Source organism: Pristiophorus japonicus, chromosome 15 (assembly GCF_044704955.1).
Source record: "Pristiophorus japonicus isolate sPriJap1 chromosome 15, sPriJap1.hap1, whole genome shotgun sequence".
NCBI lineage: Eukaryota > Metazoa > Chordata > Chondrichthyes > Pristiophoridae > Pristiophorus > Pristiophorus japonicus.
In genome coordinates, this window is record NC_091991.1 from 185,480,599 (window position 1) to 185,500,247 (window position 19,649).

The 19,649-nt window shown below is 49.2% G+C and overlaps 1 protein-coding gene across 1 annotated transcript; it reads left to right on the forward strand.

Annotated features, from left to right (window-relative positions):
* Positions 1–965: 965 nt before the first annotated feature.
* LOC139225818 (N-acetylglucosamine-1-phosphotransferase subunit gamma-like) lies at positions 966–18,897 on the forward strand (the record flags this gene model as incomplete). The annotated part of the gene is made up of 9 exons (XM_070856662.1): positions 966–1,059; positions 2,305–2,359; positions 10,315–10,398; positions 11,194–11,287; positions 16,658–16,772; positions 17,176–17,258; positions 17,740–17,871; positions 18,191–18,269; positions 18,594–18,897. Coding segments are annotated over 9 exons (825 nt in total), but the record flags the coding sequence as incomplete, so codon positions are not given.
* Between the last annotated feature and the right edge of the window lie 752 nt (positions 18,898–19,649).

Sequence of the window (19,649 nt, forward strand, 5' to 3'; positions counted from 1 at the left end):
CTTGCAGATAATCACTCCGATATATTAATGACTTGGACTTGGTTTGATAGAAGTTTAAAATCATGAAGGGTCGAGACAGATGGAGTATAATGTGGAAAAATGTGAGGTTATCCACTTTGGTAGGAGAAATAAAAAAAAGCAAATTATTATTTAAATGGGGAGCGATTACAAAATGCTGCAGTACAGAGGGATCTGGAAGTTCTTGTGCATGAAACGCAAAATGTTAGCATGCAGGTAATCAGGAAGGCAAATGTAATGTTGGCCTTTATTGCAAGGGGGATAGAGTATAAAAGCAGGGAAGTCCTGCTACAACTGTACAGGGTATTGGTGAGGCCACACCTGGAGTACTGTGTACAGTTTTCGTCTCCGTATTTAAGGAGGGATATACTTGTATTGGAGGCTGTTCAGAGAAGGTTCACCAGGTTGATTCCGGAGATGAAGGGGTTGTCATATGAAGAGAGGTTAGGCCTATACTTGGAGTTTAGAAGAATGAGAGGGATCTTATTGAAACATAAGATTCTGAGGGTAGATGCCGAGAGGATGTTCCCCCTCGTGGGGGAATCTAGAACTAGGGGGCATAGTTTCAGAATAAGGGGGTGCCCGTTTAAAACTGAGATGAGGAGGAATTTCTGCTCTCTCAGGGTTGTGAATCTTTGAAATTCTCTGCCCCAGAGAGCTGTGTAGGCTGGGTCATTGAATATATTTAAGGTGAAGAGAGACAGATTTTTGAGCGATAAGGGAGTCGAGAGTTATGGGGAGTGGGCAGGGAAGTGGCATTGAGCCCAGTATCAGATCAGCCATGATCGTATTGAATGGCGGGGCAGGCTCGAGGGGCCGAATGGCCGACTCCTGCTCCTGTTTCTTGTGTTCTTATGCTCTAACCCTACGACAAAGGGCCTTCTCTGACGGGGGAAACCTGGGAAATGTGAAGAGAAAAAGCATAAATATCTGATCCCTGCCCCCAAAAACGTTTCAACTATTTTTGTTGCAGGCTAAATAATCCTTTCCTGTCCCAAGTGAACCGACTACAACCAAAAATCAGCCCCGCTGCGATCTCAGGTAAGACATACTAATGGGAGGTTTCTTTCTCTCCCCCCTGCAAAGGAGGGGCTTAGTGAGTGACTGACTCCCCCCAGGGGAGGGGCCAGTGAGTGACTGACTCCGCCCAGGGGAGGGGCCGGTGAGTGACTGTCCGCCCAGGGGAGGGGCCGGTGAGTGACTGACTCCGTCCAGGGGAGGGGCCGGTGAGTGACTGTCTCCGCCCAGGGGAGGGGCCGGTGAGTGACTGATTCCGCCCAGGGGAGGGGCCGGTGAGTGACTGACTCCGCCCAGGGGAGGGGCCAGTGAGTGACTCCGCCCATGGGGAGGGGCCAGTGAGTGACTGTCTCCGCCCAGGGGAGGGGCCAGTGAGTGACTCCGCCCATGGGGAGGGGCCAGTGAGTGACTGTCTCCGCCCAGGGGAGGGGCCGGTGAGTGACTGTCCGCCCAGGGGAGGGGCCGGTGAGTGACTGTCCGCCCAGGGGAGGGGCCAGTGAGTGACTGTCTCTGCCTAGGGGAGGGGCCAGTGAGTGACTGTCTCTGCCCAGGGGAGGGGCCAGTGAGTGACTGTCTCTGCCCAGGGGAGGGGCCAGTGAGTGACTGTCTCTGCCCAGGGGAGGGGCCAGTGAGTGACTGTCTCTGCCCAGGGGAGGGGCCAGTGAGTGAGTGATGTAGTGTGGTGTCAGAGGATTTACTGTGATTGAAAGGCTGCATGTAAGTCCCGGCCTGTAAGACCATCAGCAGGCCGGGGCCATCAGAGGGAGCAGCGTGCAGTGGCATAGCACTGCAGGAGGGCAAGGGCTGCGAAGTCCGGTCGCTGATTGCAGAGCGAGCAGACACAGCAGGAGGGGCGAAGGAGCGGCAAGAATTTGTGGGAGGAAGTGACCGGGGCCCAGGAGAGGTGAGGGAGCAGCACGGGCCCAGCCCACACTGCGATGTGCGCGCACTAGGTCCGTGCACAGAGCTGGTCTCCAGTCGTCCTGGTTAACCCTTGCCACTGGACCAAGACCTGGCTCTGTCAAGCCCGTGTGGTGGCTGGTGTGTAACGGTCACCCCACGTTAAAAAAATCCACCCACAGGCATCTTCCACCCTTCAACATGTAGTTTGGGGTCTGGAATATTAGGTCCTTCATTGGAACATCTGTGAACTGATCCTATTTTAGCGTGGAAACAAGTCATCCTCGCTTCGAGGGACTGCCCATGATGATGATGATGATGATGATGATGATGAACTCAGTCAGGGAGATGCTGTGCTTTTTATTTCAGGCCCTCCTCATCTGCACAGACTTGCTGGGAAATGCTTCAGTATGATCGAGTCTGCGTGAGTACCAATGTTATTGATTACAGTAAATATAACAAAGTGACTATTTGTACTGTGATTTATCTGTGGAGTCTCTGTCCCCGGTCCTCCCGCCTGTTCGAGTTCCCGCCCCAACTGGAAGTGCGGCCCCCAACACACCCCGCTGGACCGCCGAGGGGTGAGAGAGCGAGAGAGCGAGCCTGGTTTGGGGGGGTGCGGGGGAGGGAGTGGTGGGTGCAGAGAGAGAGAGAGCCTGGTTGGAGGGGGAGGTGGAGGGGGTGATGGCGTGTGCAGAGAGAGAGAGAGCCTGGTTGGAGGGGGAGGGGATGATGGCGGGTGCAGAGAGAGAGAGAGCCTGGTTGGAGGGGGAGGGGGTGCAGAGAGAGAGAGAGAGAGCCTGGTTGGAGGGGGGGGGGGGTGATGGCGGGTGCAGAGAGAGAGAGAGAGAGCCTGGTGGGAGGGGGTATTGGCGGGTGCAGAGAGCGCCTGGCTTTGGGGGGAGGGGGAGGGGGTGCAGAGAGAGAGAGAGCCTGGTTGGAGGGGGAGGGGGTGCAGAGAGAGAATGAGCCTGGTTGGAGGGGGAGGGGGTGCAGAGAGAGAGAGCCTGGTTGGAGGGGGAGGGGGTGCAGAGAGAGAGAGCCTGGTTGGAGGGGGAGGGGGAGGGGGTGCAGAGAGAGAGAGAGAGCCTGGTTGGAGGGGGAGGGGGAGGGGGTGCAGAGAGAGAGAGAGAGCCTGGTTGGAGGGAGTGCAGAGAGAGAGAGAGCCTGGTTGGAGGGGGAGGGGGAAGGGGTGATGGCAGGTGCAGAGAGCGCCTGGTTTTGGGGTGGGAGGGGAAGAGAGGGAACTCTGGGAAGGCAAATCACATTTTTCCGACCCCCTTTACACCCAAGCCCGACATCGTTGGTGTGGATGAAATCCAGAAGTCACGACACTGACAGTTCATACCCAATAAACCCGTTAACAATCCGCACACAATGCCCCATGTGTGGGAGGGGGCGGCTGGCACTTGGTGGCTTCTGGAAGTCGCACTAGATCAAGTTACACTTTACGAAGTCAGTGAGAACTTGGGCTGGGCGGTTCCAGTTACACATTCCAGAGAAACCTCAGGGTGTGGCTTATAGACACATAGAAATTTACAGCGCAGGAGGAGGCCATTTCGGCCCATCGTGTCTGCGCCGGCCGACAAAGAGCCGCACGGCCCTCGGTCAGCAGCCCTGAAGGTTATATATAAACCTGTGAACAATGGCGGTAAAGAGCACCCAGCCCAACCAGTCCGCCTCACACAACTGTGATACCCCCTGCACCAAAACATTTTACACTCTACCCCAACCAGAGCCATGCAAATTCCTGGGAGTGGCAAATAAACCAGATAAAAACCCAGGCCACTTGGGGGTGAAAAATCTGGGAAAATTCCTCTCCGACCCATCCAGGCGATCGAAACTAATCCAGATCACCCTGGCCGTATTCCATTTCCTGCAATACTTCCCATCCTATCTGCGCCAGCCAACAAGAGGCTATCCAGTCTAATCCCACTTACCAGCTCTAGGTCCATAGGCCCTGCAGGTTACTGCACTTCACGTGCACATCCCAAGCACCTTTTTAAATGTGTTTCTACCTCCACCACCTTCCAGGCAGTGAGTTCCAGATTCCCACAACCCTGTGTGAAGAAGCTTCCCCTCAAATCCCCTCTAAATCTTCCAACCACCTTAAATCTATGCCCCCTCCTCCAAGGGAAATAGGCCCTTGCTATCCACTATGTCCAGGCCCTTCAAAATTTTATACACCTCAATGAGATCTCCTCTGTTCCAAGGAGAACAAACCCAGCCTATGCAATCTCTCCTCATAGCTAAGATTCTTCATTCCAGGTAGCATCCTCGTAAATCTCTTCTGCACCCTCTCTAGTGCAATCACGTCCTTCCTATAAAAGGGCGACCAGAACTGCACGCAGTACTCCAGCTGTGGCCGAACCAAAGTATTATACACGATGTCTCCGCAAGATCCTGCAATTCCCCTGGGAGGACAGACACCAACATTAGCGTCCTCGATCAGGCCAACATCGAAGCACTGACCCCACACTCGACCAGCTCCGCTGGGCGGGCCACGTTGTCCGCATGCCGGACACAAGACACCCAAAGCAAGCGCTCTACTCGGAACTGCTACAGGGCAAGCGAGCCCCAGGTGGGCAGAGAAAACATTTCAAAGACACCCTCAAAGCCTCCCTGATAAAGTGCAACATCCCCACCGACACCTGGGAGTCCCTGGCCAAAGACCGCCCTAAGTGGAGGAAGAGCATCCGGGAGGGCGCTGAGCTCTTCGAGTCTCGTCGCCGAGAGCATGCAGAAACCAAGCGCAGGCAGCGGAAGGAGCGTGCGGCAAACCAGTCCCACCCTCCCCTTCCCTCAACCACTGTCTGTCCCACCTGTGACAGAGACTGTAATTCCCGTATTGGACTGTTCAGTCACCTGAGAACTCACTTTTAGTGTGGAAGCAAGTCTTCCTCAATTTCGAGGGACTGCCTGTGATGATGATGTATTATACAATTTAAGCATAACCTCCCTGCTCTTATATTCTATGCCTTGGCCAATAAAGGCAAGCATTCCGTATGCCTTCTTAACCACCTTATCCACCTGGCCTGCTACCTTCAGGGATCTGTGGTCAAGCACTCCAAGGTCCCTTTGTTCATCTACACTTCTAAGTGGCCTACCGCTTAATGTGTATACCCTTTCCTTATTAGCCCTCCAAAAGTGCATCACCTCACACTTCTCCAAATTAAATTCCATTTGCCACAGCTCTGCCCACCTGACCAGTAGATCGATATCCTCCTGCAGCCCATGACTTTACTCTTCATTATCACCACACAACCAATTTTAGTGTTGTCTGCAAACTTCTTAATCATACTCCCTATATTCAAATCTAAATCATTGATATATACCACAAAAAGCAAGGGACCCAGTACTGAGCCCTGCGGAACCCCACTGGAAACATCCTTCCAGTCATAAAAACATCCATCAACCATTACCCTTTGCTTCCTACCTCTGAGCTAATTTTGGATCCAACTTGCCACTTTGCCCTGGATCCCATGGACTTTTACTTTTGTGACCAGTCTGCCATGTGGGACCTTATCAAAAGCTTTGCGAAAGTCCATATATACTACATCGTACACACGAGCCTCATCGACCTTCTTGGTTACCGCCTCAAAAAAATTCAGTCAGGTTAGTCAAACATGATCTTCCCTTAACAAAACCATGCTTACTGTCCTGTCCCTGATTAATGCTTGCCTTTCTCAATGTAGATTTATCCTGTTCTTAAGGATTTTTTCCAATAATTTTCCCACCATTGAGGTTAGGCTTACAGGCGTGTAATTACTTGGCCTATCCCTTTCCCCCTTCTTAAACAAGGGTACCACATTAGCAGTCCTCCAGTCCTCTGGCACCATTACTGAATCCAAAGAGGACTGGAAAATGATGGTCAAAGCCCCTGCTATTTCCTCTCTTGCTTCGCTCAACATCCTGGGATACATTTCATCCGAGCCTGGGGACTTATCCACTTTCAAAGCTGCCAAACCCCCAATAACTCCTCACTCACTATGTCTATTTCGTCATGAATTTCACACTCCTCTTCGATAGCAGTATCTACATTGCCCCTTTCCTTTGTGAAAACAGACGCAAAGTATTCGTTAAGAAACAAACCCACATCTGCCACCTCTCATTGGCCCTACCCTTTCTTTAGTTACCCTCTTGCTCTAATCTATTTCTAGAACATCTTTGGGTTTTCCTTGATTTTACTGGCCAAGAATTTTTCATGCTCTCTCTTAGCATTCCTAATATCCTTTTTAATTTTACCTCTGAACTTCCTATATACCTGCAGAGATTCTACAGTATTTAGTCTTCAGTATATGACGTAAGCTTCCATTTTTTCTTTATCCTCTGCTGTAAGTCCCTAGACATCCAGGGGGGCGCTCGATTTTTTAGTCCCACCCTTTTTGTTTAAGGGCACATGTTTGGCCTGAGCCCTCCGGATCTCCTCCTTGAATGCCTCCCACTGTTCCGACACTGATTTACCTTCAAGTAGCTGTTTCCAGTCCACTGTGGCCCAATCACTCCTTAACTTAGCAAAGTTAGCTTTTCCCCAATTTGGGACTTTTATTCCTGTTTTATCCATATCCTTCTCCATAACTACCCTGAATCTGACTGAATTATGGTCACTGGCACCAAGTGCTCTCCCACTGATACCCCTTCAACCTGCCCAGCTTCATGCCCCAAAACTAAATCCAAGACCGCCCCCTCTCATGTTGGGCTTGTTACATACTGACTAAAAAAGTTCTCTTGAATGCATTTCAGGAATTCCGCACCCTCTATACCTCTCACACTATATTTGTCCCAATCAATATTGGGATCGTTGAAATCCCCTACTATTACTGCCCTATGGGTTTTGGACTTCACAGAAATTTGCCTACATAAGAAATAGGAGCAGGAGTCGGCCATACGGCCCCTCGAGCCTGCTCTGCCATTTAGTACGATCATGGCTGATCTGATAATGGCCTCAGCTCCACTTCCCCGCCCGCTCCCCATAACCCCTTATCGTTTAAGAAACTGTCTATTTCTGTCTTAAATTTATTCAGTGTCCCAGCTTCCACAACCTTCTGAGAGAAGAAATTTCTCCTCATCTCAGTTTTAAATGGGCGGCCCCTTATTCTAAGATTATGCCCCCTAGTTCTAGTCTCCCCCATCAGTGGAAACATCCTCTCTGCATCCACCTTGTCAAGCCCCCTCATAATCTTATACGTTTCGATAAGATCACTTCATTCTTCTGAATTCCAATGAGTAGAGGCCCAACCTCCTCAACCTTTCCTCATAAGTCAATCCCCTCATCTCCGGAATCAACCGAGTGAACCTTCTCTGAACTGCCTCCACATCAAGTATGTCCTTTCGTAAATATGGAAACCAAAACTGCACGCAGTACTCCAGGTGTGGCCTCACCAATACCCTGTATAACTGTAGCAAGACTTCCCTGCTTTTATACTCCATCACCCTTTGCAATAAAGGCCAAGATACCATTGGCCTTCCTGATCACTTGCTGTACCTGCATACTATCCTTTTGTGTTTCATGCACAAGTACCCCCAGGTCCCGCTGTACTGCTCTTCCATCTTCAAGGAGACCAATTAGAGACAAGGGGCGGCCATTTTTACAGTACAAATAAACGCGTCCAAAATGTAAACAATGTAACTATTTGTACTGCGTATGTGTCTGTCAAGGTCCGCCCCGATGCCTCCTGCCTGAACCGGAAGTGCCGGGCTGGAAATGTGGTCCCGTTCTCGCTCTACGCGGCCGAGAGTGGCGGCGGGGGGGGGACCCGAGACCAGGCAGGCAGGCAGGGGCAGGCAGGCAGGCGGAGGCAGGCAGACGGAGGCAGAGGCAGGCAGGGGCAGGCAGACGGAGGCAGGCAGACGGAGGCAGGCAGACAGAGGCACGGAGGCAGGCAGACGGAGGCAGGCAGGCGGAGGCAGGCAGGCGGAGGCAGGCAGGCGGAGGCAGGCAGGCGGAGGCAGGCAAACGGAGGCAGGCAGGCAGACGGAGGCAGGCAGACGGAGGCAGGCAGGCGGAGGCAGGCAGGCGGAGGCAGGCAAACGGAGGCAGGCAGGCAGACGGAGGCAGGCAGGCGGAGGCAGGCAGGCGGAGGCAGGCAGACGGAGTCAGGCAGGCGGAGGCAGGCAGGCGGAGGCAGGCAAACGGAGGCAGGCAGGCAGACGGAGGCAGGCAGGCAGAGGCAGGCAGACGGAGGCCCGGACCCCGACAAGGGACATCGTTGGAGTGGATGATATCCAGAAGTCACGACACTGTCACTATTCACTTCATACCCAATAAACCTGTTCACAATCCATACACAATGCCCCATCTATGGAGGAGGGGAGGGGTACTTGCGCTGGTGTAAGGAGGGACTTTGGCTGGGGAGGGATGTACTTGGACTGGGGTAAGGCTGGCCCTTGCTGTCTTCTGGGGAGCTCTGTCCTCTGTCGCTTCAGGAAGTCAAAGTGGATTGAGTTACAATTTGCAAAGATTGGGATGGGTGGTTCCAGTGACATATTCCAGTGAAACTTCAGGGTGTGGCTTATCCTCCAAGGGGACCAATCATAGACAATGGGTGGAGCTTGGTGGCTATTTTGGCAGTACAAATACACGTGTCCAAATATAAACCGTGTTAGGGGCAGGTCAGTTTCACTGACATTTTGTGTCTTAAGTTTTATGGAAAATTGTATGTAAACAGTTCCAGTGACAGTGTAGTTGAAGGTTCTGGCAGTAGGCAGTGGTGTGGAGCGATGTCCTGAAATCTCTCACCCAACTCTTACCATCAGTAGGTAAAGAAACATCTTTAAACTGGGGATTGTCCTTCGAGCAGAGAAGGTTAAAGGGAGATTTGATAGGTGTTCAAAATCATGCATGGTTTTAATAAGAGTAAATGAGGAAAAACTGTTTCCAGTGGCAGAAGGAACAGTAACCAGAGGACACAGATTTCAGGTCATTGGCAAAAGGACCAGAGGGGGAGGTGAGGAGAAATGTTTTTACGCAGTGAGTTATTGTGATCTGAAAAACTCTGCCTGAAAGGGCGGCGGAGACAGATTCAATAATATCGTTCTAAAGGGAATTGGATAAATACTTTACACAGGATTACATTGGATATACGGCCCAGAAACAGGCCACTGGCCCAACCAGTCCATGGGATATACGGCCCAGAAACAGGCCATTCCGCCCAACAGTCCATGCCGGCGTTTATGCTCCACTCGAGCCTCCTCCTGTCTTTCCTCATCTAAATCTATCAGCGTAACCCTCTATTCCCTTCTCCCCCATATACTTCTCTAGGCTCCCCTTAAATGCATCGATATTATCCACTTCAACCACTCCCTGTGATGCGAGTTCCACATTCTCACCACTCCTGAATTCCCTATTTGATTTCTGGGTGACTATCTTATATTGATGGCCTCTAGTTTCTCTCTTCCCCACAAGTGGAAACATTCTCTCTCTATCCACTCGATCAAAATCTTTCATCATTTTAAAGATATCTATTGGGTCACCCCTCAGCCTTCTCTGTCCATCCTTCCCTGATATGTACCCCTCGCATTTCTGGTATCATCCTTGTAAATCTTCTCTGCACCCTCTCCAGTGCCTCTATATCCTTTTTATAATATGGTGACCAGAACTGTACGCAGTGCTCCAAGTGTGGTCTAACCAAGGTATGATACAGGGGCAGTATAACTTCTCTACTTTTCAATTCTAAATCTCTAGAAATAAACTCTAGTGCTTGGTTTATTATTTTATGGCCTTGTTAACCTGTATTGCTACTTTGTGTTTTGTGTATTTGAACAACCAGATCCTTTTGCTCCTCTACCCCATTTAGATTCTTATTTTCCAAGTAATATGTGACCTCCCTATTTTCCTTTCCAATATGTGATAACTCACATTTATCTGTGTTGAACTTCATTTGCCCATTATATGCCCATTCATTAATGTCCTCCTGTAATGTGTTGCAGTCCCCTCAGTATTGACAATCCCCCAATTTGGTGTCATCCACAAATTTAGAAATTGTGTTTTTGATTCCAAACTCTAAATGGTTAATATAAATTGTGACCATTGGTCCCAGCACTGATCCTTGTGGAACACCACCACACACCTTCTGCCACTGTGAATAGCTCCCTTTACCCTACTCCCTGCTTTCTGTCTTGTATCCATCTAGCTTTCCATTCTGCTACTTGTCCCTGTCTCTGTATACCCTGACCTTATTCATTAGTCTATTATATGGCCTTTTTGATATATTGCATCTCCTGCATTACTCCTTGTTTACACTCACTGTTACCTCTTCAAAGAATTCGATAGTTGAAGGGGAAAAGTTTAACATGCCAATAAAGGCATCATGGGCCGAATGGCTGCCTCCTGTGGTGTACGGTTCTATGATCTTTATATGCTGTCTCTTTTTTTCGTAGGTACAAGTACGAATTCTGCCCTTTCCACAATATCACACAACACGAGCAGACATTTCGCTGGAACGCTTACAGTGGGATCCTGGGGTATGTCCATCATGGGGGGGGGGGGGGCGACCTGGAGAGAATACTTGCCCCAATTCGCAGGTTGGATATTATTGGTACTGCGCTCCAGTGACATTTGCCAGTCACCTGACGGGAATTGAGGTTTATTCCAGTGTCAGTTTGTTAAAAAGAAAACCAGCTTAGCAGTGCGCCGACCTCCCGGTGCCGTGGTTAGCGAGTGCGACCCTCCCCGTGCCGCGGTTAGCGAGTGCGACCCTCCCCGTGCCGCGGTTAGCGAGTGCGACCCTCCCCGTGCCGTGGTTAGCGAGTGCGACCCTCCCGGTGCCGCGGTTAGCGAGTGCGACCCTCCCCGTGCCGCGGTTAGCGAGTGCGACCCTCCCCGTGCCGCGGTTAGCGAGTGCGACCCTCCCGGTGCCGCGGTTAGTGAGTGCGACCCTCCCGGCGACGTGGGAGGAGGAGGAGAAGCAAGTTTAATGGGTTTCAAGCTGGAACCAGACAAGTTTCTTGTCAACAAATGGGATTCAGGGTTATTAGAAATGCACCAAGAGAACACTGGGGATAGGAAGCCCCGATGGGCCAAAGGGAATCGTGTGGAGGACAAAAAATCCAAAATTCGAAATTGTGCTTGAATTCCACTAACGATCTGTTGGGTTAGTTTGTCCTCTTCTGCAGGCTGATTGAGTGAGTGGTGATGGGGATGGGAGAGGGAGATGGGGAAAATCCCCAGGGTGCAGACTGCACTTGAACTTAGTTGGGAACATTGGTGGAGTAATCAAGGGAGGCTGAATGAGATCTCTGACAGTTTTTGTTCTGCAGAATTTGGCAGGAATGGGAGATTGAGAACAACACATTTGTGGGAATGTGGATGAAGGAAGGAGATTCCTGTGGCACCAGGAACAGACAGACTAAGGTATGTGTTCACTCAGCTTGAGGCACTGACTCACGCTGACTGTACCCCCCTTGAAAGGATATTCTTCTTGTGCAAACCAGATGATGTTTCAGCAGGCCAGAGATAGTGGATGCATTGGTTGTCATCTTCCAAAATTCCAGATTCTAGAACGGTTCCCGCAGATTGGAAGATAGCTAATGTAATCCTGCTATTTAAAAAAGGAGGGAGAGAAAACGGGGAATTACAGACCGGTTAGTCTGACATCAGGAGTAGGGAAAATGCTCGAATCTATTCTTAAGGACGTGGTAACAGGGCACTGAGAAAATAATAAGATTGGGCAAAGTCAACACGGATTTATGAGAGAAATCAAGTTTGGCAAATTCAATAAGGTGCCCCGCAAGAGGTCATTAAACAAAATTAGGGTTCATGGGATTGGGGGTACTATACCAGCATGGATTGAGGATTGGTTAAAGGACAGAACACAGAGAGTAGGAATAAACGGGTCATTTTCGGGTTGGCGGACTGTAACTAGTGGGGTACCACAAGGATCAGTGCTGGGGCCCCAGCTATTCACAATCTGTATCAATGATTTGGATGAAGGGACCAAATGTAATATATCAAGTTTGCTGATGATACAAAGCTCGGTGGGAATGTAAGTTGTGAGGAGGATGTGAAGAGGCTTCAAGGGGGATACAGACAGACTGAGTGAGTGGGCAAGAACCTGGCAAATGGAATATAATGTGGAGAAATGTGAAGTTATCCACTTTGGTCGTAAAAATAGAAAAGCAGAGTATATTTTAAACAGCGAGATTGGGAAATGTTGGTGTTCAGAGGGACCTGGGTGTCCTTGTACACCAGTCACTGAAAGTTAACCTGCAGGTACAGCAAGTGATTAAAGCAAATGGTATGTTGGCCTTTATTACAAGAGGATTTGAGTAAAGACATCTTCCTGCAATTATATCGGGCCCGGGTGAGACCACACCTGGAGTATTGTGGACAGTTTGGGTCTCCTTACCTAAGGAAGGATATACTTGCCATGGAGGGAGTGCACCGAAGGTTCACCAGACTGATTCCTGGGATGGGGGGATTGTCCTATGAGGAGAGATTGAGTAGACTAGGCCGATATTCTCTAGCCTTTAGAAGAATGAGAGGTGATATTGAAACATACAAAATTCTTACAAGGCTTGACAGGGTAGATGCAGGGAGGATGTTTCCCTTGGCTGAGGAGTCTAGACCCAGGGGTCACAGTCTCAGAATAAGGGGTCATCCATTTAGAACTGAGATGAGGAGAAATTTCTTCACTCGGTTGTAAATCTTTGGAATTCTCTACTCCAGAGGACTGTGGAGGCTCAAGTATAATCAAGACACAGATCAAGGGACCTTTGGATATTAAGGGATATGGGGACACTGCAGTAAAGTGGAGTTGAGGTAGAAGATCAGCCATGATCTCATTGAATGGTGGAGCAGGCTCGAAGGGCCAAATGGCCGACTCCTGCTAATTCTTATGTTATGTTCTATGTTATGTATTCCACTGCAAGGGGCCCCAGAGCTGAGCCCAGTACTTTTTTATCCAATGTTTGTACGACCTTTCCAGCAAAGGTCACTGGGAAGCAATCAGACCCCCAAGAGGGAGATAGAAGAACAAATATTTGGGCAAATTGCTGAAGTGCAAAAACTAAAGAGCTGTAATAGTGGGGGATTTCAACTAGAAACATAGAAAATAGGTGCAGGAGTAGGCCATTTGGCCCTTCGAGCCTGCACCACCATTCAATGAGTTCATGGCTGAACATGCAACTTCAGTACCCCATTCCTGCTTTCTCGCCATACCCCTTGATCCTCCTAATAAGGACTACATCTAACTCCTTTTTGAATATTTAGTGAATTGGCCTCAACAACTTTCTGTGGTAGAGAATTCCACAGGTTCACTGCTCTCTGGGTGAAGAAGTTTCTCCTCCTCTCGATCCTAAATGGCTTACCCCTTATCCTTAGACTGTGACCCCTGGTTCTGGACTTCCCCAACGTTGGGAACATTCTTCCTGCATTTAACCTGTCTAAACCCGTCAGAATTTTAAACATTTCTATGAGATCCCCTCTCATTCTTCTGAACTCCGTGAATACAAGCCCAGTTGATCCAGTCTTTCTTGATATGTCAGTCCTGCCATCCCGGGTATCAGTCTGGTGAACCTTCGCTGCACTCCCTCAATAGCAAGAATGTCCTTCCTCAAGTTAGGAGACCAAAACTGTACACAATACTCCAGGTGTGGCCTCACCAAGGCCCTGTACAACTGTAGTAACACCTCCCTGCCCCTGTACTCAAATCCCCTCGCTATGAAGGCCAACATGCCATTTGCTTTCTTAACCGCCTGCTGTACCTGCATGCCAACCTTCAATGACTGATGTACCATGACACCCAGGTCTCGTTGCACCATCCCTTTTCCTAATCTGTCACCATTCAGATAATAGAAAATGCTTGAAACTATCATTAAGGAAGAAATAGTGGGACATCTAGATAGGAATAGTGCAATCAAGCAGACGCAACATGGATTCATGAAGGGGAAATCATGTTTAACTAATTTACTGGAATTCTTTGAGGATATAATGAGCATGGTGGATAGAGGTGTACCGATGGATGCGGTGTATTTAGATTTCCAAAAGGCATTCGATAAGGTGCCACACAAAAGGTTACTGCAGAAGATAAAGGTACGTGGAGTCAGAGGAAATGTATTAGCATGGATAGAGAATTGGCTGGCGAACAGAAAGCAGAGAGTCGGGATAAATGGGTTCTTTTCGGGTTGGAAATCGGTGGTTAGTGGTGTGCCACAGGGATCGGTGCTGGGACCACAACTGTTTACAATATACATAGATGACCTGGAAGAGGGGACAGAGTGTAGTGTAACAAAATTTGCAGATGACACAAAGATTAGTGGGAAAGTGGGTTGTGTAGAGGACACAGAGAGGCTGCAAAGAGATTTAGATAGGTTAAGCGAATGAGCTAAAGTTTGGCAGATGGAATACAATGTCGGAAAGTGTGGGGTCATCCACCTTGGGGAAAAAAAACAGTAAAAAGGAATATTATTTGAATGGGGAGAAATTACAACATGCTGCGGTGCAGAGGGACCTGGGGGTCATTGTGCATGAATCCCAAAAAGTTAGTCTGCAGGTGCAGCAGGTAATCAGGAAGGCGAATGGAATGTTGGCCTTCATTGCGAGAGGGATGGAGTACAAAAGCAGGGAGGTCCTGCTGCAACTGTATAGGGTATTGGTGAGGCCGCACCTGGAGTACTGCGTGCAGTTTTGGTCACCTTACTTAAGGAAGGATATACTAGCTTTGGAGGGGGTACAGAGACGATTCACTAGGCTGATTCCGGAGATGAGGGGGTTACCTTATGATGATAGATTGAGTAGACTGGGTCTTTACTCGGAGTTCAGAAGGATGAGGGGTGATTTTATAGAAACATTTACAATTCATGAAAGGGATAGACAAGATAGAGGCAGAGAGGTTATTTCCACTGGTCGGGGAGACTAGAACTATAGGGGGCACAGCCTCAAAATACAGGGGAGCCAATTTAAAACCGAGTTGAGAAGGAATTTCTTCTCCCAGAGGGTTGTGAATCTGTGGAACTCTCTGCCCAAGGAAGCAGTTGAGGCTAGCTCATTGAATGTATTCAAGTCATAGATAGATAGATTTTTAACCAATAAGGGAATTAAGGGTTACGGGGAGAGGGCGGGTAAGTGGAGCTGAGTCCATGGTCAGATCATTCATGATCTTATTGAATGGCGGAGCAGGCTCGAGGGGCTCGATGGCCTACTCCTGTTCCTAATTCTTATGTTCTCTGTTTTTAACCACCAAAGTGGATAACCTCACATTTATCCACATTATACTTCATCTGCCATGCATTTGCCCACTCACCTAACCTATCCAAGTCACTCTGCAGCCTCCTCTCAGCTCGCACTGCCACCCAACTTAGTGTCATCCGCAAATTTGGAGATACTACATTTAATCCCCTCGTCTAAATCATTAATGTACAATGTAAACAGCTGGGGCCCCAGCACAGAACCTTGCGGTACCCCACTAGTCACTGCCTGCCATTCTGAAAAGTACCCATTTACTCCTACTCTTTACTTCCTGTCTGACAACCAGTTCTCAATCCACATCAGCACACTACCCTCAATATCCCATGTGCTTTAACTTTGCACATTAATCTCTTGTGTGGGACCTTGTCGAAAGCCTTTTGAAAGTCCAAATACACCACATCAACTGGTTCTCCCTTGTCCACTCTACTGGAAACATCCTCAAAAAATTCCAGAAGATTTGTCAAGCATTCTCTCACAAATCCATGCTGACTTGGACCCATCATGTCACCTCTTTCCAAATGCGTTGCTATGACATCCTTAATAATTGATTCCACCATTTTACCCACTACTGATGTCAGGCTGACCGGTCTATAATTCCGTTTTCTCTCCCTCCTTTTTTAAAAAGTGGGGTTACATTGGCTACCCTCCACTCCATAGGAACTGATCCAGAGCCTATGGAATGTTGGAAAATGACTCAATGCATCCACTATTTCCAAGGCCACCTCCTTAAGTACTCTGGGATGCAGTCCATCAGGCCCTGGGGATTTATCGGCCTTCAATCCCATCAATTTCACCAACACAATTTCCCGACTAATAAGGATTTCCCTCAGTTCCTCCTTCTTACTAGACCCTCTGACCCCTTTTATATCCGGAAGGTTGTTTGGTTCGGTATTCACTGAGGAGGACACAAAGTAATTGTTCAATTGGTCTGCCATTTCTTTGTTCCCCGTTATGACTTCCCCTGATTCTGACTGCAGAGGACCTACGTTTGTCTTTACTAACCTTTTTCTCTTTACATATCTATAGAAGCTTTTGCAGTCCGTCTTAATGTTCCCTACCCAAATATTAACTGGGGAAAGGTAGCGTGAATGGTACAGAGGATGTGCAATTCCTAAAATGCATTCAGGAGAACTTCTTTAGCCAGAATGTAACAAGCCCAACAAGGCAAGGGGTGGTTCTGGACTTGGTTTTGGGGAATGAAGAGGGGCAGATGGAAGAGGTAGCAATGGGAGAGCATTTTGGTAGCAGTCAGATTTATAGTTATGGAAAAGGACAAAGGTGGACCAGGAATAAAAGCTCTCAATTGGGGTAAAGACACTGAGCTGAGACGGGATTTGGGCTTCCTGCTGCCTCCCTGGTTCAGGTCAGTTAACACGCGGTGGCAATCAGATCTGTGCAGTGTGGCGATGCATTATCCACTGAGCCATTAGGAGAAGGTGGCCCAGTCTGTGTCCCATAAAGCTCACTGGACAGATCTTGGGGTGCTCTGGCAAATGGAACCATTTAACCCCCATGTGAAACTCTGCTCTTTCACAGATTCTTCTAACATGTGGAACCAGCCACAAACTGGCCCAAGTTTCCGAGCCCAACACCTGCATCTACTGGCTGACCTTCCAGACGCCGCTGGCCTGCCACTCCCACTCCTTACTGGGTGAGTAAGGAAACCACAGCTGTTCCCCGTCAGTCAGTCAGTCAGGCGCAGGGCTGTTGCCCTCCCAGAGGGATAGCAGCTCCTGTCCAGCCAAGTAACTCCGTCCACAGCCGCGCACAGGGGGCTGGGGCGGGGGAAATTGGTGTGTGGGTCTGCTGGGGAATTGGTATTTGGGGGGGAGGGGGGAAACTGCCGGTGGGGAATGTGGCCATAACCGATCTCGACCCAGCCAGGGTTTGCGGGGTTGGGAGCAGTTATTTGGGAGGGTTAAGTTTGGGTGGGTTATGAGGGGAGGGGTGGGTGCTGGGGGCTTTGAGCAGGAGGGGATTTGGTTTTTTCGGGAGGAGGGGGTTTGGGGGAAGAGAGTTGTATTGTTGCTGCTCAAATTTATTTATATTTGCAGTTTACCCGACTCTGAAGGAAGAGCTGCGAAATAGATGGGACCAGGTCGAACAGACACTGTACGATGGACTCATTACTCAACAAGTAAGTTCGTTGTTTGGTGGGCCCGAGCCTGCCATCATAGGTGCAGCCTAATGGGGCGAGAGGGGCAGTTCCTCCATATCCTGCTCGAGTGACTGTGGGTTATGCAGACGTAGGCTCCTGGGGGCAGCTGTGCCAAGGATTCCTCCCCTAGGTCACGTCAATGGAAATTCAGGGACATTCAGGCCTGGAGCAGCCTCAGAATGGAGGAAAGAACAGAGAAATCAAGCCAATTATCTCTGCCCTTCATCTGCCCAAGCTGTTCTCTTTTCCCTCTCTTTGCTGCCCCAAGATAGCAAGGTAATTTCACCATGGAAGGTATCACACCAAGGCCTGATTGGGGGAATGGGATCAAAGCCACCGTTTCCAATCACTCATCTCCTGCAGCCCACTCATCATCACATTGAGAAGCCCACTCCTCGCTACCTAGTCTGTGGGACACTGCAGCCAATGACCAGCTCCATTTGTGCTCTGCGTGTTTCAGGGCTACAGAAAGTTGCTGCGAGCAATATTTGAAGACGCGGGTTTTCTGAAAACCGCCGGAGAGAAACAGGCTCAGCGGGAAACAGAGGAGCGAAACCATTCACAGGAGGAGACCCTGGGCAGGTGTAGCGAGGTAAGGGAGGAGGGGCTCGGGGTTGTGGATGATGGATGGGCGCTCGCGGGAGGGCGGCTTGGGCTGTGATGGGAGTGGATTGTGGCCGGGGAATGCTCAATGAGGGGGTGTTTATTACATTAAATGCAGGCAGCAGTTGTTTGGTCGATTCCCTTTGGAAAGCGAGACTTTACTCTTTACCTTTTGCCTCCTGGGGAGAGTCTGGGACCTTCCCGATTAGTCACTGAGTGCAGGATGAGCTGAGTGGCCTTTTCTCAGTCCAGGTTGTATGTCTGTGTCTCTTAACCTAACTCACTGTTTTTGTCGTTTCCCTATTCAGGAGCGGAATAAACTCTTGGCCGAAGTCCAGAGGCTGCAGGATTTACTGACTCGCCACAACATCTCCACTCACCCACCTGGTCAGTAGCATATCTCCGCTCAGGGCAGTGTCGACTCCATACTGGGCTCAATTTCTGCACTAAGGATCAGACTGCTGGGGGCAGGGGGGGGGAAGGGGAAGTGTGTAAGGGATCGATTACCAGATATTATTACTCTATCCCACCATCAACCTTCTCCAGCCCTCCCTTGGTGACAGTCAATTGTAGCCCCACTGTCTGGAAATATTCCCCCTGCCCTGATCCCATTACCTGGCCCTACTATCTGTCCCTTCGGTCACCTCCTCCTACGGTGCCAGGACGAGGGTTTTGGCTCCTGTATGTTAAAATTCTGTTTCCTGTTCTCAGTGAGTGAGGGCCCCACAGTGACTGGACACCAAACCCCGAGGAAGCAACATCTGCAAGGAGACCTGGGGCTACGTGACACCGCGCTGTGATCAGCAGGACCACGACACGGGTTTATTCATTGCTTCGAACAGATGATGGTGGACAATGAAAAAAGGAAAACTCATCTCTGCAAAACCTGCTGATTTTACACCTGGCTTCTCTCAGGAAAAGTCTTTCTTTATTGTGTGTGCAGAATGGATGGTAGTTCAGTGCTGGGATGTTTCCAAATTACTTGAAAGTTGAATAAATGTCATTTGTTTCTACATTTTCAGATGTAAAATGTTACTCCTGGATTAGACCAGTAATGTGAAATGCAAAGAGGCTGAGATTTAACATGCAGTAGTGTAAAGTGTTAAAGGTGAACCAAGCCAGGTAAGCTTAGGCCACTGAAGCAATCAAAATTTAAATTCAGAAGTTAAAGTTCAACGGGGTCGAACTGGGGTCAGCACTGTCCGCTCTTGGGCTGGACACTGGGGGGTCCCTGTTGGGGGAGGAGCTATTTGGTGTTTGAAGTGAATGAAATCCTGGCTGTGATTCTGTTTCTACACACAGAGCCTCCTCCTCGGTGACACAAGAATTACGCAGGTTCCTTCAATCTGGCCAACGTGCTGCCTACAGGGTTAAACCTAAACCTCAGCCTCTCCCTGCCTGCCCACCCCTGCTCCGGACCTGCATTTGGTGCAATATTGTCGCTGTGGGCCGTGGCTCAGTATGTAGCACACTTGAACTCAGAGGCAAGTGTAGGAGTTTGCTGGGTGCTTTGTAGCCAACCTAGCCACATTGGGATGTCCTGAGGTTATGAAATGTGCTATATAAATGCAAGAGTGTTCTTATAAACTAGGGAAACACCCAAAAAAAAACATGCTCACCCCTTTATTAATTTTACTTTTATCTAACCAATCCATCTCTTCACCTTTCTTTAAAAATAACCAGACCCCAATCACAGCTAGATGAGTAAAAGTTCCAGCCACTATCTGTGCATGTACTGGACACACATATAATCTAACACTTCATTGC